Below are 17,525 nucleotides of genomic sequence, written 5' to 3' on the forward strand. Positions count from 1 at the left end.
ATCGTTACTTTGGTGAAAGGAGAGAGGCCAAATGTATGTTTGATCAAACATTTATTACCACATAGTCTTAGATCTCTTGATCTTTTCGACGTGGGATCATTAACATGTCCTTCAAGATGGTGGTTCTTTTAATCTCACTAATCTCGGTTGAATCTCTTTTTTAAACTAAATTTTCATTTGAGTTTATTGAGCCATGATATCATGTCAATATTCATGGGAGTTTTATCTCAAAATCAATTGACAATGAGAAAAGTGACTCAAGTATTTTATTATAAACCATGTTTTATTAGGTCTCTTAATCTTTTCGATACAGGAACCTTAATATTTAGTACATCTCAACTAATATCTCGAGCAATTTACCTTTCTTTTTTTTAGTTAAAAAATATGTGGTGTAGAGATTTTAATTTTTGATCTTTTGGTCAATAATATATACCTTAATTAGTTGAGCTAAGCACGTTTACTTGAGTAAGTGACCTTGCAATAAGTTTTTTTTTTCTTTAGTACAATAAATCCACGATGAAATTGAACTTCCAACCTTTAGGAAAAGAGTAAAATTGCCTTAACTGCTGAGTGAAGCTCATGTCACCGGTAACTAATGGTAAAAAAGACTTATAAAATTTTAATATTTTAGATAATTGGTTACCATAAAAATTTTTGATTTTGTCTTTCAATGTTACAGTATCATTTCATACAGCCCTACCAATGTCATTTTAAAATATATTTTAGATGTTATACATCAACTTAATCCTATTTTGAAAGGGTCCAAAAGAATAAAAATTCGATTTTATCTAAAGTTTTTAATTGTTATAAAGTAAGATGAGTATTCATCATTCAAAATAGGATACTTTTAATATGGATAACAAAAATATTAGCAGTATTTGTAAATATTACAACAACTTATTGATTTTTGTAAAGATAAAGCGAAATTTTAGAAATTAGATTTTTGTTTTGTTTTGTTTTTTTTTTTTAATTTTGATTTTGCCCTGGTCAGTAATATAATTTAAGTTATATAAATCAGTGATATAATTTATATACCTAATATGAAAGTAATATCGCTAGTATAATTATATAGGGTATAAAAGTCATATTAAATATATGAGTAATATGGTATAACATTGATAGATTTGAAGATATTAGTCTAAATAACGATAGGTTTTTTATTGATACATTCTACATGTATTACTAATATAATTGATATACCTAATACAAAGCATATAATTAATATATTTAATATAAAATATATTAAACGCTGCATGACTAGTATATTTGATATACAGTAATCTGTATTTCTGTTTTTTTTTTTGTTATATTTGGAAAATGCGTCACTATATTTGTAATTAACTATTATTATTACTTATTATTGTTATTATTATTATTTGTTATATCTTAAAGTGACCCTAAATATTATCATTGATTTATGAAAATCTGGAGAAGTTACCTTATTTGGGGTCACTCGTTTGGTAACATTCCCGTTTCTTGTTTTCAATTTTATTAAGAAATCTAAATATTTTTTAACTAACTTTGTTTCTTGTTTCTCATTTTTTGGGAACATTCTCACAATTCTATAGAAATTTTGGAAATAATCAAAACTAGTTTCTGCTTTGTTGTTCCCATTTTCAATTTATTTCAAAACATAAATAAAAAAATTATTTTATCAACTTTGAATTATGAGAGGTTGAAATCATACAATATATTTTGCTTATTTAAAAATAAAGATACATGAACGTTACGAAACGAGTGCTATATTTCTCCCGTACCTTTTAATTTTTCTATTCTTGGCTTAGACAGCAAGAATGTAAAAGGACACCAATTGCCCTTCCACTTCATTGGAAAATACGAAAATCAATTTTTTGTTTTCCTCCTCTGGCTGCTGCTCTCTCCTTCCTTCGACACTCCCGTCTCCAACAGATTGAATGCCTCCGACCAATCTCACATCATTTAATTCCCCTCGTACCCTCGGCACCCCAAATCAAAATCACGTTCTCCGACGACTTCTTTTCGATTCGAATTTTTGTCTTCCTTGCGTTAATTCTATGTTTCTTCTTTGTGCATCGTTGCCTCCTTCAAATCGATTAACAGTGATTTTCTTCCTGATTCGCATTCCTTTAATAATAAGTTTCCTCTTGTTTTGTTGAATGTTGATTCTGGTTCGAATTCAGCAGTTAACGATTCCGATATATTTATTACATAGTTTTGATCTCTTCACGTTAGAATTTTAAAATGCATTTAATAGTTATTTATAATTAATTGAGGGTCTATCATAGGTGTTCTTCGTCTTCGTCTGAATTCTGTTGGAGGTGGTGTTGGAGTTCATAGATGTTACCTATTATCGAGAGTAAAAGAGAGATGTATTCAAATATGATATACACGGCAACAATCTAGGCGTAGCGAGAGCGAAAATACATGTACAACCGAGAGCAGAAGTACATGCATAAGCACGAGAGGGTGCATGTATTAACCATTTCAAGCTTTAACTTAACTAGATCAGGCACCAAAAGTTTAATCTGTGTACTAAAAGAAGAAAAATAATTTATTGTATATCAATACAGTCGGGTGAAAAAGAGACTAGATAATGTAAAAAGTAAAAAATAAAAATAAAACAAACAACTCACATTACAAAACGAAGAAAAGAAAGATAAAAAAAAAAAAAAAAAAAAAAAACTCAATAATTTATATTACAAACTTCTATTTCTATAAACTAGAACTGTAATGGAAACCTGAAACTGGAATCTGAAATACGGCTAAAAAATGTCAGCTCAGGCGGAAACCGGCGGGGCATTGTGGGCGGAGACGGCGTTTAAGAGGTGGTGCGTCGCCTTCTCGAAATTAACGAACCCCATGAACCAAAACTCATGGCCGTCGACGGTGGAGATCTGAAGGTACCTCGCCGACGGATTTTCCGGCATTGTCACCGGATTCACCGTCGCTACATGCCCCAATGGAATCATCACCTGCCCAAACCCAACAACCAGATCAGCCAAATAATCCCAATCTCTACTCGAAATGAAGATTTTGAAGCCATGATTTTACCTTGTAGTAGCTCCAAGACACTTGGCCGGAGGGGGCGGTGAAGGACAGGGGACGGTCGCTGCAGAAAGCCACACGCGCCGTCGACAGATATAGGGTTCCGGCGACCGGCCCGGTCTCCGTCGAGAGATAGCAAGCGAAGCTTTTCATCAGCTTCTCGTTCACTTCCGTCGCAAAAGTCTGCTTAAACAGAGACTCGAATCCCCCTTCCGTGATAGCCTTCGCCGTCAGGTTCAATTTCCCCCACGCCGCCTCCGACACCGACGGCCCAGTCCTCACTGCACACAATTTCAGTTTCATAAATCAAAATCCTCAACCGGAAATTTATGGTGATTAAAAACAGAAATCTGAAAACAAGATAACTGAGCCCTAATTTCAGAATTGAATCTCAATTTTAAGAATCTGTAAACACGCATATTCACTTAATCCTAATTCAGTAATCTGAAAACAACGAACAGAATCCGGATTGACAAACAAACAGGCTTTAGAAAACTGAGCCCTAATTTGATTCGAGAAGAGAAGAGACTTACGGTTGTGCCAAATGTTTCGGGCGATGTTCTCTGCTTTGTTACTCCACGAATTGAAGGCATGAACGACCGGCTCGAACGGGTTGGTGCTCGGCCGGTGATCGACCGGCGAGTACTGGATGTACGGATGGTGGTGGATCTGCTGCTGTTCGGCGGCGTTCCACAACGCGGCCTTCTGGTTATCGGGATGGACGGAGGGGGCCGCCGGCGGTCCCATAACGTGCGTGCCCCATTTCTTAGAGTCGTCCTCCGTGGGCGGCGGCGGCGGAGGAGGAGCAGGGGAAGCCTGCGATGATTCGGCGGCGACGGCGGCGGTGGGCTTGGGATCTTCAGATGTGGCGGCCATGGTGAATTTCTGATGATGAGATTGTTGAAGTGAAAGATCAGCAGGGTTTTTTTTATAGCGATCTGAGAAACCAAACTACGCGGTTTGAAGTTTAATCGTTTGCTTCGCGGCGAAGAAGATGGAAAATTCAATTCGACGGATTCGATAGAATTTTTGTGAAGAACAAGTATGGATTCAGATTGACGGATTTTTGTAAGGGAAGTTGTGAAAGAGAAATAAGAGAAATCTGGAAGAAATGCGAGAAACTTCGAGGTTCAGACGGGGGACCGTAGTTTGAAAATGATGACGAATTTGGTTTATTTATAATTTTTTTTAGTACCTTTGTTTACTTTTCTAAAATTAAAAAATTTTGTGTATTAAAAATTGTCGACTAGGATGACCCAATCTTATACTCTCACCTTTTAAAAGTTGACAGCTTAATAATTTTTACAAAAATTCTTTATTTTTGTATCTATGCCTTTTAGAAAACTTAATAATTTCTAAAAAAAAAGTCTTTATTTTTTATCTCTTCTTTTTAGTGGTCAAATGTTAAATATTGGCGAGGATAAGATTACTCTTTACTGTAATGTTCAAGTAGAAAGGAGGTGAACCAATACCACAGTAAGAGATCTTGATATTACGAAAGTATGGTTAAGAACTTAAAATAATTGATAGTCACTACCTATAACTGACAATGTGCACCTTCTTTTTAGGTAGCAATCTTAAGTCGGATGACTTCGATAGTCTTCGCTTTTCTAACTAGTTCATAAAAAGATGGTGGCGCCCCCAACTTATAGGGGATGTCAAATTGTCAACACATGTTTATGGTTTAAATAGTCTTTTTATCTCAATGTATGTATTTCGACTTTGGTTAATTTTGATTAGTGTACTTTTAAAATGTCTTTTTTATAAATATATTGTTCGTTTTAGTTTTACTTTCTTTCACTTTTTTTTATTTCCATCTCATTTATTTAACTTTTACAAACAGAGATAAAAACGGTGATCACTTTACAAAATTGTAAGAACTAAACATGTGTTTGAAAAGTACCATGGTTAATTGTACCATGATTAAAATTAACGAAGTTGAAAATACAAAGACAAAAGTAAATATTTTGGAAGTAAAAAATACAAATTCAAAGTGTAGAGACCAAATTATTATTTAAACTTTATTTTATTAATATATTTGTACACGTGGGCATAAACTTGTCACTTGGAAAAAAAAATGAATTTTGTTGATTGGTGGTCCAATTGGATGATGACGGGTTGCCGCGTCAAATAACACGTATTTCTTTGTACAAATATATTAATATCTTAATTTTTCTTAAAAACATATTTAGATATCTTGTGTCTAAATATATTAATAAAAAATAATTTTATAATTTTATCAAAAACAAATTTTAATAATTTATTCCGAGAGAATTATAAAATAAGCACTAAATATCTATTTATATATAGGCTATTAGATTTAAAATTTAAGAAAATGACATAAATTACAAATTTACGTGATCACATGAAGGCTAACTAAAATTTACTTTGGTGACACTTTTAAATAATAATATTTTTATAAATACATCTTTATTTTATATTATTTAATTATTTTTTAGTCAAATAAAAAATATTTAATACATTAAAGATATACCTTAAGAATTTTAAAAGATATAATTAGATTAAGAATTTACTAAAATATAAGCCTAAAAGGCATCTTACTCATTTTTTAAACACCATAGATATTTAATTTTTTAAAATCAAAATTTATTCTTAAAATTTTTATTTATTAAATGCGTGGCACGTGTAGCTTCACTGCAATAGAGATATTCTAAACGACGTGGCGTGTATATGACGTGCCACTTGCCACCCATCTCGATAATTATGGGAAAATTGCTACTTTTTAGTTAAAGTAATTCTAGAGTTTAAAAAAGAAAATAATAATAATAATTGCAAAAAATTTATGGCTATTGCATAACGATTTATCTTTTTACTTTTTTACTTTTTAGTTTTTTTGTTAGTTTTATGTTTTTGAAAAATAAAAATTATGTATATTTGATAATTGTTTCTTATTTTTTATTTTTAAAAAATAGAAAATCATATTTGATAGCTTTTTTAAATTTTTTTTTTTACTTTTGTTTTAAAAAGTTAGAAAGTTGAAGATATATATTAGAGAGAGAAAAATATATGTAAAGTAAATATAACAATGCTCTAAGGTAGAGTCGGGATGCCATTTTCCATCACTGTACTCGCAAAATCTTTAATTATCGTCACCACATCGTTCTCTGATTCCAGGAATCGAAGTCCAAGTTGAGGAATCCTCAATAAGGGATGGTGATCTTTGCAAGAAAAATTATCAGTTTAGTTATTAATTTTAATTATTTTTAGAATTTAAAAAATAAAAGAGTAATAAATACATATAATTTATATCTATTTGGTGCAAAATTATTTTTACTACTATAAATAATTACTTTTAAAAAGTATTTAATATTTAATATTTAATTTAGTAAAACAGTTAATAAAATATATATTAATTTCTTAAAAAATGGAATGGGGATGGGGTCGAGACATGGTGGAAAGTTCATTCTCTGTTTTTCGAGTGGCAAATGAAATCTATGAGAATTTTGTCATGCCTTAGAGATATGAAAATAAAAGTTCAATGAAATAAAAAGAAAATCTTTGAAAGAAAATCTTTAGGAGTGAGTACATTTTAGAGGAAAAAAATTTAGAGAAAGAAAAGTTAGAGAGAGTTTATTGAGAGAAAAGTTAAAGTTGAGAACAAAAGACATGTTAAAAAAAGAAAAAAAACAGAAGGAGAAAGAAAAATTATATTGAAAAAATAGACAAAAAAATTTCGAAATATATTTGTTATAAAAATAAATAAATAAACAGAGAAATAAAAGTTATAGTAAAAGAAAATTTAACGAGAAAAAAATTAGATACAGAAAGAAGAGATATTGAATAACAAACGAAATAATAAAGCAACAAAACTATCATAGTATTTATCTCTCAGATTGTTTTATAGAGACAATCGAGAGATGGCAGGGCCTATTACATGCTTGATTAGAGCTTATGGAAAAGAAAGAATTTATTTTTTTACTTAAAAAAAAAGAAGAAGGGCGGTTATTGGATCATTTATTGCTTTGTGACTGATAGATCCTCTATTTTCTATTCCTTCGATGGAAGGTAAATAATAGTATTAAACAAGCGAGTCGTCGGTCTAGAGAAAGAAAAGAACCTCCTTTAGAAAAGGTTTTCATAAATTCGGAAAAGTAAGAGAAAAATGAGAGTGATACGTTAAAACTAAAAGAAATATATAGAGATCAAAATTTGGGAGGGAATTATAATAGTAAACATTCAATGAATGAAACTTTTAGAGAAAAAAAAATAATGTCTTTAGATGGATAAATTTGGGCGGGAAAAAAAAAAATAGAGCGAGAAAGAAATTTATTAGAAAAAAACATGTTAAAAAAAAAGAAAAAATTGAGCCTTAGAAATAAAAATAGGATTTTGGAAAAATAGAAATATATTTTTATTTATTTTTTTGTTTTTTAGATTTACAAATAATTTTAAAAATATTCTTATAAAGTAGAAAAACAGAAAATTGAATTTTTTAAATTTACAAATAATTTTAGAAACATTTCAAAAACCAAAAACAGAAAACGAAGGCCCGTTTATAACCATTTTTACTTTTGGTTTTTGGTTCTCTATTTTTAAAAGCCAAAAAAGGTTTGATAATCTTTTTTTTGTTTCTTGTTTTAAAAAACAGAAAATGTTTGGTAACCATTTTTAGTTTTTTGTTTTTAAAAAGTTAGAAAGTTGAAAACATTATGTAAAGTAGAGATAACAATGATGTATGTAGATACCGTATTTCGTCGGGTCATTTTACTTTTATTTGATATTTGTTGGACAACCTTTGTTATTTGTTATAGAAATACACAAAAATATAAATATAACAAAAAGTAAAAGTAATTATAAAATTGAATTTTGGTATTAAAAATTAAATTTTAAAATATAAAATATCTTCCTAACCACCTATACCAAATTTCTCCATACTTCTCTCCTCATATTTCCCTCGTTCCTCAATTCTCTCATTCTCTCTCCTCCACCCTCTTAATTCTAGGTAACTTTCCCCACACTCCCAACAATATCTCATTCTCTCTCTTACATTATCCGTCTACCTAACGGATTGTCCACGTTCTCCCCCGTCACATCCTTTTTCTTCCCGACCGATTTCTAAAGCTCCCTCATTCTTGATTTCTTCCTCAAAAAATTAAGAGAAAAAAAAATACGTAGAGATTTTTACCAAAATTTTTTTATTTTATTATCTCCCCAATTGGTATACTGTTAAGCCCAAATTTTTTGGTATCTCCATAGGGAAACATACACACGGAGAGGGGGAGGTCTTTCTCAATTTCTGGTGGAATGTCAAAATCAAGTGAATTCTCTCCAAAATATCTCTCATCACTGCCCCGAGTATAATTTTTTTTCCTACATATACAGAAGGTATTCTACTGAAAATCTCTTCATTTTTTAGTTGCCAATCTCTAGTCCACTTGACAGGTTTGAAATTCTCTTTCTTTTCTTTTTTTCTTTATTTAATTATTATTATTTTAAATTAGAATATGAGGGAATGCAATTAGCACTATTTATTTTGTGGAATATAATTTGATGTAATTTGACTTACACCACAATTTCAATTTCATATATTAGTTAATGTGTTTGAGATACTAGCATCTTTTCTATCTTGTAATATGTATCCATTAAACTATTGTTTACTGTTAGTTTCATTTGAATGTTATATTATTAGATAACATGGAAGATCTAATTCATTTTCATGTTAATTATTATTTTATAGGAATCAAAATCATGATGTTATGCAATTTATTGCTATATATATTTTTATATTCCTTACATCCATGAAATTCCATGTATCTAAACATAAAATGTCAAGATAAAAAAAATAGCAAATTAATCAACTAAAATTTTTTTTCCTATAATTTCAAAATAAACTTGAGAAAATAAATACTTAATTTCGAGGTTGAGTAGTGTTCTCTTTTATGGATTTTTGTTAAAATTTCATAAATACATGAAATTCCTCCCAAAAATTAATTTTACAAAATTCCGAAAACTAATTTCTTAACAAACAACAAAAATTAAATTTGTGAATTAGTATTGTTCTCTTTGTGGATCTTTCTAAAATTCACAAATACATGAAAGTTCTTGGGAGTAAAGTAGTGTTTTCTTTATGGGTTCTTTCTATAAATTCCATAAATATATGAAATTTCCCTTTAAAAATGAATTTCAATAATCAAAAGCAAATTTCCATTAAACAATTTAAAAATGAATTTTTCAAAACCACTCTGAAGTTTTCTAAAAAATAAAAGAGAGATTGAATAGTGTTCTCTTATTGGAATTTGTTAAATTCCTTAAACACATGAAATTTCTGTCAAAGATAAATTTTCCATAGTGACATTATTCATGTTTTATTTTTAAAATGTGAATTAATAAACATGAGACATCGAAAAATAAAATAAATAAACTTTTGTGGACCTTTAATAATTTAATAAATCGAATAATAAAAAAACAAATTACTGGTAACCGCAGGATGCTAATACCTTCCCTACACACAAATGACTCGCGAACTCAATCTGATTTACATAGATCAATCTTATTTAATTTCTAATTAAGTGACCCATCACACCCTCAACATGATTGGTGGCGACTCCAAAATCTTTTATTTTAAGAGACTCTTGAAGAGGGCGTCGGCCGCTCCGCGTCGCGATCACGTTGCGACAATGTGAGTGCGAGTCAAAATGTTCTCCCCATTATCGTGCTCTTTTTAGTCTCCGTATCCACCTCATTCTTGAGTTCGAGAGATGTTCTCGAGAAAAATTATCGGTTTTATAATTGTTTTTAATTTTTTTAGAATTTAAGTATAAAACAAGTGTAATAAATATATATTAATTATTTAAAAATGGAATCGGGGACGGGGACGGGATCGGGACATGCATTTCCTATTTTTGGGACCCAATCCTACAGAAATTTTTGTCATCCCCTAATGTAGAGACATGAAAATACGTGATGCAAATAAACTTTTGGAAGATAAATTTTAGAGAGATAAATAAAAAGATTTAGAAAAAAAATAGTAAAAGAAAAGTTAAAGACAAAAAGAGGAAAATTTTAGAGAAAAAAATTAAAGTCGAGAGGAAAAGATATGTTAAAGAAAAAAGAAATTATAAAGAAAGAGAAAAATTATAATAGAAACAAATTTAGAGATAAAAACAAGATCCAAAATAAATTTTTAGAGAAAATAAATAAATACAGAGATAAATCAAAGTTATAGTAAAAACTTATAGTAAAAGAAAATTAAACGAGAAAATAAAATATAATTTTCAGAATAAAAAATAGATTACAAAGAGAAAGAAAAGTTATAAAAGATGAAGTTTTAGAGAGAAAAAAGTTAGGAGAGATATTAAATTTTTAGAGAGAAATAAAACTAGTTTATTAGAAAAACAATCAAATATGAAAGTGAGAGTAAATAAAATCTGCAAAGTTCTCATTAATGAATATTAGTCTAATAAATAGACTTAGATCATATTATAGTTACAAATAGAAGTTGAATTATAACATAATAACCAACTAACTAATATACTAATATAGGTTTAATCCTCTCCCTCGAGATGGGAGGTGAACATCTATAACACCCATTTTGGATAGTAAGGTAGAAAAAGAAGAAGTTGGAAGGACTTTCATAAATATATTTGCAAGCTGGGATTGAGTTCGGACCGACAACAGTCTGATAACATCCTCGACAATCTTGTCACGAATAAAGTGACAATCAAGTTCTATATGCTTCGTCCTTTCATGGAAAGCGGGATTAGAAGCTATGTGGACGATGACTTGATTATCACAAAACAATAAAGCAGGAGGCTGAGAAGGAGCTTGTAAATCAGCCAAAGTATAGGTAAGCCAAAGAATTTCACTAGTAGTGGCAGCAAGTGCTCGATATTCAATCTCGGCCGACGAGCGAGAAACGGTAGTTTGTTTCTTAGCCTTCCAAAAGACGAGGGAATCACCCAAAAATATGCAAAAACCAGTCGTTGACTTGCGAGAATCTAAACAGGATGCCCAATCAACATCAACAAAGGCACCAAGCTGAAAAGAACTCAATCGCTTCAATAGAATACCTTTACCTAGACAACCTTTCAAGTATCACAAGAGATTATGAGCTGCCATAAGATGAGAATGACGGGGCTGAGCAACAAATTGACTGAGTTTATGCACAGCGAATGTTATATCAGGTCGTGACAGAGTAAGATATATAAGGTGACCAATAATACGGCGATAGGAAAAAGGGTCAACTAATAACTTGCCATCAGAAGTAGAGAGTTTCACATTAGGATCTAAAGGCATAGAAGAAGGATTAGCTGCCAATAACCCAGAATATTCCAACAAATGAAGAGTATAATTTCTTTGTTAAAGAAATATACACGAAAAGGATCTAGCCAATTCAAGCCCCAAGAAATAACGCAAGGATCCCAAGTCTTTTAGTCGAAATACACTATTAAGATGTCCTTTCAAGTTATCCAAGATAGGCGAACAAGCCCCAGTGAGAATTATGTCATCAACGTATACAAGGAGGGCTACAAAACTATCACCAGAACCGCGAGTGAATAAAGTGTAGTCAGACTTAGATTGCCGAAAGCCAAGATGCAGCAAGGCACAAGAAAATTTATCAAACCATTGCCTGGATGCTTGCTTAAGACCATATATAGACTTATGGAGGCGACAAACTAAACGCTCCCCTTGAGATGCAACCTTAGAATGCTTGTAGCCTAAGGGTAAGTCCATGTAAACCTCCTCAAACAAATCTACATGCAAAAACGCATTATTAACATCTAGTTGAATCAAACGTTGTATCTGTGGTACTTGAGTGACTTGAGTGATCTAGAAACCCAGTCCAGAGGACGATATCGGTATTGACCTACCACTTTATTAAAGCTTGACCCGTACACTTGCGGTAAGCAATTTCTACTACAAGTTTTTGGCGCCGTTGCCGGGGAGGTTGGTTGGGACTCTCACATGGGGGAGTTTTGAAGAGATTTTATGGCAGTTTGCCTTTTTGGCCAAATTGGAGGGCAATGAGACCATTGGAGAGCTTAGAAAAGTGATTTTCAAGGCTCGGGATCGTGGAGGTCGCTTCGGGGATGGACGATTGACACGCCGAACATAGTTTCTTCTCATTTTCCTTGATTTTTCTGGTTTTGTTATGGACTTCTTATTGTGATTTTATTGTTTTCCATTGAATATGAGAAGCTAAACCTCTCATCTCAGGGTGTAGCCATTGAACTGTATGCATTGCTTGTTTAGTTTTCTTGGTTGAATGTTTATTTCCTTTGATTATATTCTCCAATTTGATTTTGATTCTCTAAATAAAATTGAGCGATTGTATCTGTGGTACTTGAGTGATCTAGAAACCCAATCCAGAGGACGATATCGGTATTGACTTACCACTTTATTAAAGCTTGACCCGTACACTTGCGGTAAGCAATTTCTGCTACAAGTTTTTGCCAAAAAACCTCTCCCAAACTCCCCGCTTTCGGCGGCTGCACAACCCTATTTTTATAAAAAGTTATCGCGGCAGCGCCGTGGCGCTATATACAGGGCTATGACGCTACACTATTCACAAATGCGAAATTTAAACTTTGGAGCGCCGCGGTGCTCTAGGCTAGCGCCGTGGTGCTATCTCCTTGGGTTTTTAGCTCCAAATCTTGTTGTTATTCCATCTTGGTCACTTTGATTCCGATTTTTCTCTCATTTTGATCTAAATAAGTCTTGTTTCCTCCCGATACTTTATTCCTGCAAAACATATCTTATGTGCTTAAATTTGTCCTAAAAAAACGAAAACTAACAAATAATTTCAATAAAAATCTCATGAAATGTAGCTCACAAAGTGTGCTATTAAACGCCAATGTAAAGATACAACAATAGTGAGCAAGACTTTTACAGTTACCAATTTTGCAACTGGTGAGAATGTTTCAATGTAGTCAAGTCCCTCTTGCTGAGTGTAGCCTTTGGCAACCAACTTTGCTTTATAACGTTCGATGGTCCCATCAGAGCGGTGTTTGACTTTGTAGATCCACTTACATCCAATAGAATGACGTCCCGATGGTAGTGGTACAAAGGTCCAAGTCTTGTTAGTTTCTATGGCTTTCAATTCTGCATCCATAACATCCCTCCAATGAGAAAATGAGACTGCTTGATGAAAAAATTGAGGCTTATAAGTAGTAGGAACATTAAGAACAAAAGAATTATAAGTTGGAGAAAGTCTATCATAAGACAAATAATTCTGCAGCGGGTACTTGACAGTAGAAGCAGCCATTATATTGGAATTAAGAAGATTACAATGGTAATCTTTAATATATGAAGGAGCTTGAGTAGTTCGGGAAGAACGTCGTGCAACAGGTATGATTGGCTACAAATTAGTTTGCTGCAGAGGTAATGGAACAACAGTAGCATTATAATTATCATGATCAAAACCACCATGATCAACACCATTAGAATTATCATGAGCAGGGGTAATTAAACTATCATGCTCAAAAGTAACATCCACAGAACCATGAGCAGTAGGTGCATTATGATCAGTAGGAATAATAGGTGGAGAAGCAACTTGATCAGAAGCAGTAGGTCCAGAATTACTAGAAGTAGCATTGGTAGTAGGAATAATTGGCTGCTGAGAAATATCAAAAGATCTGGGCAACACCAAATTTGGAAAATCATCAACAATGCTGCTATTCAGTTGAATAGTATGAAATGGAAATAATTGCTGATGAAAAACGACGTCTCTGGAGACAAATATTTTCCTGTTTGTAATATCATAAAGACGATATCCTTTCATGCTTGGTGGATACCCAATGAAAACAGAGGGAATAGCCCTTGGATGAAATTTTGAGCTATGATTAGGCGACGAGGAAGCAAAGCATAAGCATCCAAATATTATTAAAGAAGAATAGTCAGCCTCTTTACCATGTGGACGAGCATAAGGCGTTGACCATTTAAGAACAGAAGATGGGGTTCTATTGATCAAATAAGATGCCGTGAGAACACACTCCCCCAAAATGCAATTGGTATGCGAGATTGAAAATATAAAGGCCGTGCAACATTAAGTAAATGTTGGTGCTTTCGTTCAATTATTGAATTTTGTTCAGGCCGACCAACACAAGAAAACTGATGCAAAACACCCTTAGAGTGAAAAAATTCAGTGAAAGACAATTCTGGAGTATTATCCGAACGAAAGCATTTAATGGTCTTGCCAAATTCGGTCTCAATGAGTTGAAAAAACCAGGGAATAAGGTGTAAAACATCTTATTTCTGTCGCATGAGAAAGACCCAAGTATATCGAGAAAAATCATCTACCACTGTAAGAAAATATTTAAACCAGCCTGAGCAGCAGACTGAAATGGACGCCATACATCATAATGTAGTAAATCAAAAGCCGAATCAGCTATATGATGTGGAGAATCAAATGACAATTTCTTCTGTTTAGCCAAAGACAAATCAAACAAGGACTGTTACAAGTATGGGTATGAGATGAAATCTGTAAAGTATCTTTCAAAACAAGTAAGTGCTTAGCAGAGGGATGTCCAAGTCTATAATGCCAAGTACTATAAGAGATATAAACAGAATTGCAAGTAGCAGCAGGAGCACAATGCAAAACATCAATCTTAACGAGCTTCGTAGAGATGAGGTAGAGGCATCGCCAAAGTTTACCCTTGCCAATCATCCTCAATGAAGACTTGTCCTGAATCGTACAACAATCATCAGTAAAATTAAACACCACTGCAAATGATTGAGATAGTGCACTGATTGAGAGTAAATTGAATCGAAAAGTGGGAATGAACATAACATTCTGCAGGACAATATTGGCATTAATATGAACAGTACCAACAAATTCCACAGCAACGATCATGATTTTGTAACGAGATAGAGATACCAGAAATTGTTGTTAAAGAGATAAACATATCTCGAGAAAAACAGACATGAGTTGAAGCACCAGAATCAATAACCCATTGATTGGACAAATAATCTGGCGAAGAACGGAAACAGGTACCTGCAACATGAGAGGTACTAGGATCTGAATCAACTCCATTCTTTGCTTTTGTGAGATGAGTCTGTAGAAGAGTCAAAAGCCCTTGGCATTGTTTAGAGATCCAAGCGAAGTCACAACATCAGAATTTCCTAGAGCGCAGCAGGGGATGAAGTGACAGGTTTAGGATTATCAGCAGGTTTAGCAGTGGAGTGTCGTGAAGTAGTGGATCGATTGCCAGTGAACCGATATCCCGGAGAATACCCGTGCAATTTATAGCATCTGTCGACAGTATGCCCTTGAATGCCACAATGTGTGCAAACTGATTTATCCTTCTTTTTAGTTTGATATCTAGATGAAGAATAAGATCGGGAGGTGGACGATGATTAAGAAGAACTGCGTACCATCATAACAGTCGGTGGAGCAGATGAAGAATGTGAGTTCGCACGTTGTTGCATCTCCTGAGCAACGAGAGCGAAAGCTCGATTAATGGTTGGTGCAGGCTCCATAAGTAACAATTGAGCACAAATTTGGTTGTATGAGTCATTTAATCCCATAAGGAATGACATAACATATTCTTGCTCGAAGTGTTCATCGAGCAATTTAACGTCGCCACACGAACACTTGTCACAAGAACAGGAGGGGCGATACGAAGAAAGTTTAGTCCACAAAGTCTTCAGGCGAGTAAAATAAGAACTTACAGAAAGCTGATCTTGGACTAAATTTGTCAAATCGCGGCGAAGCTGAAATATCCGTGGTCGATTTTGGCGTTGAAACCTCTCTTTGAGATCGAGCCAAATTTCGTGCACAGAATCAAAGAACAACGCACTGGTCGAAATTTCTTTGGATAACGAATTCAAGATCCAAGAAATAACGATGTTGTCACAAATAATTCACGAATTGAGCAACTCACCAGTAGGACGAGGAATCGATCCGTCGACGAAACCAATTTTATTCTTCACAGTGAATGTAATAACCATCGCCCTGCTCCAAGAGGTATAATTCTCATCTATCAACAAGTCAGATAGAACCAAGCTTGTATTGTCTGAATGATGAAAGAAGTATGGATTATTGTAGTGTTCAACAAAAGTTTGAGTGAGGGAAGAAGACGATTGCACAGTAGGTGGTGCAATTTCCTCTTCTGCCATGGGAGTAGGTGGAGAAGATTCGGGAAGAGAGAAAAAAAATGGCAAACAGGTGGCAAGATAATATCAAACCACGTAAAGGGTAGAAGTGGAGACTCTCACGCAAAAAATTATGACATGGTCTGATACCCTATGAAAGTGAGAGTAAATAAAATCTGCACAGTTCTCATTAACGAATATCAGTCTAATAAATAGACCTAGATCATATTACAGTTTACAGAATAACCAACTAACTCATACAGGTCTAATATAAAAAAATAAAAAATAGAAAAATTGGGAGGAAGACAAATAATAATAAATATTCAAAATATGAAAATTTTAGAGAAAGAAAAATAAAGTTTGTAGAGAGAAATTTAGAAATAAAAAAATTTTAAAATAAGAAATAAATTTTTTAGAGATAAATATGAGAAAAAAAAAGTTAAGCATCAGAAGAAAAAATCAGATTTTGAAAAACAAAAATATCTTTTTGAAATTTTTTTTTTGTTTTTGAAATTTATCTAGAATTTCAAAATGGTTTTTAAAAAACAAAAAATAGAAAATTGAATTGGTTATGGAACAACCTTATTTTTAAAAAACCAAAAACAAAAAACAAAAAATAAAAAACAAAATGGTTATCAAACGGTCCGAAATGATTATCATAAACATACCATTAATTATTACTTTCGGAAAGTGTATCAATTTTTCACCATAAAACACCTCGAATTTTCACCATAAATTCTTTTTATGGAAAATATTTATCTTACTGAAATTTTGTTAATTAACATACTAATTTTGAATCTTAAAAATAATACAAAAACGTCTAAAGTTTCTAAATTTCATTAAAATTGGAGCACAAAATCAATCATTCAATAACCTTTTAAAATTAAAAAATTTATAAAAAAATTTCAGCTCTAATGTTAATTTTCTCTAAGCCCTATTAATTTCATAAGTGACAAATGTTTTGTTCTATTTTTCTTTAATCATATTGTAATTTCCTAATTTATTTTCACTAAAAATTTAAGACTTTAATTTAATGAAAATATGTGTATAGCTGGTGGAAAAATTAGTTAAATAAAAATGGAAAATTAAAACTTCCGTTGCCGGGACTTGAACCCGGGTCTTTCGGGTGAGAGCCGAATATCCTAACCAACTAGACTACAACGGAATCTTGTTTTAAAAAGGTGAATTACTATTTCTATTGCATTCTTAAAGGATGTTTTTAATAATATTTTCTATTAAACTAATTCCAAAATATATCATCTGTCGAATTATTTGTCAGTATATAGTTCAATCGTGTCTTAAAAGGACATAAGATAAAATGATTCTATTTGATTAATTAGTTAGTTCAATCTTTTCCGAGTGAACTGAATAAAGAATATTTAACTTTTTTTAAATAAAAGTATTTTATTCAAAGAAATAAAGTAAACATTATTTATTCAGATGCATCT

General features: G+C 32.3%; 2 protein-coding genes and 1 non-coding gene across 9 annotated transcripts; all 3 read right to left on the reverse strand.

Annotated features, from left to right (window-relative positions):
* Positions 1-2,512: 2,512 nt before the first annotated feature.
* LOC148211235 (GEM-like protein 5) lies at positions 2,513-4,180 on the reverse strand. The gene is made up of 3 exons (XM_088123614.1): positions 3,558-4,180; positions 3,031-3,305; positions 2,513-2,951 (listed from the first exon to the last, which is right to left on the reverse strand). Exons 1-3 carry the CDS (start codon positions 3,898-3,900, stop codon positions 2,757-2,759), a joined length of 813 nt encoding a protein of 270 aa, XP_087979740.1. The 5' UTR covers positions 3,901-4,180; the 3' UTR covers positions 2,513-2,756.
* Positions 4,181-12,363: 8,183 nt separating this feature from the next.
* On the reverse strand, positions 12,364-16,215 carry LOC111015212 (uncharacterized). 7 transcript variants are annotated; one of them, XR_015791054.1, is made up of 5 exons: positions 15,655-16,215; positions 14,978-15,414; positions 13,273-14,668; positions 12,881-13,086; positions 12,364-12,726 (listed from the first exon to the last, which is right to left on the reverse strand). XR_015791054.1 is itself a non-coding variant. In XM_088124584.1 (5 exons), the coding sequence occupies exons 1-4, from the start codon at positions 16,099-16,101 to the stop codon at positions 15,096-15,098; spliced, it is 528 nt and encodes a 175-aa protein (XP_087980710.1). In that variant the 5' UTR covers positions 16,102-16,212; the 3' UTR covers positions 14,349-14,668; positions 14,978-15,095. The 7 variants fall into 7 exon arrangements, 3 of the variants coding, with proteins under 3 accessions (XP_087980710.1, XP_087980709.1, XP_087980708.1); XR_015791055.1 differs by having other exon boundaries at positions 14,978-15,275; positions 15,358-16,214; XM_088124584.1 differs by lacking the exons at positions 12,364-12,726; positions 12,881-13,086 and having other exon boundaries at positions 14,349-14,668; positions 14,978-15,251; positions 15,358-15,414; positions 15,655-15,734; positions 15,867-16,212.
* A 954-nt stretch (positions 16,216-17,169) lies between these two features.
* On the reverse strand, positions 17,170-17,242 carry TRNAE-CUC (transfer RNA glutamic acid (anticodon CUC)). Its single transcript has one exon. It is a non-coding gene; the product is annotated as a tRNA-Glu (tRNA).
* Positions 17,243-17,525: the final 283 nt, after the last annotated feature.

The sequence above is a fragment of the Momordica charantia genome (genome assembly GCF_013281855.1).
Source record: "Momordica charantia cultivar OHB3-1 chromosome 5 unlocalized genomic scaffold, Mcharantia_2.0 BLBB01000005.1, whole genome shotgun sequence".
In the NCBI taxonomy this organism is placed as follows: domain Eukaryota; kingdom Viridiplantae; phylum Streptophyta; class Magnoliopsida; order Cucurbitales; family Cucurbitaceae; genus Momordica; species Momordica charantia.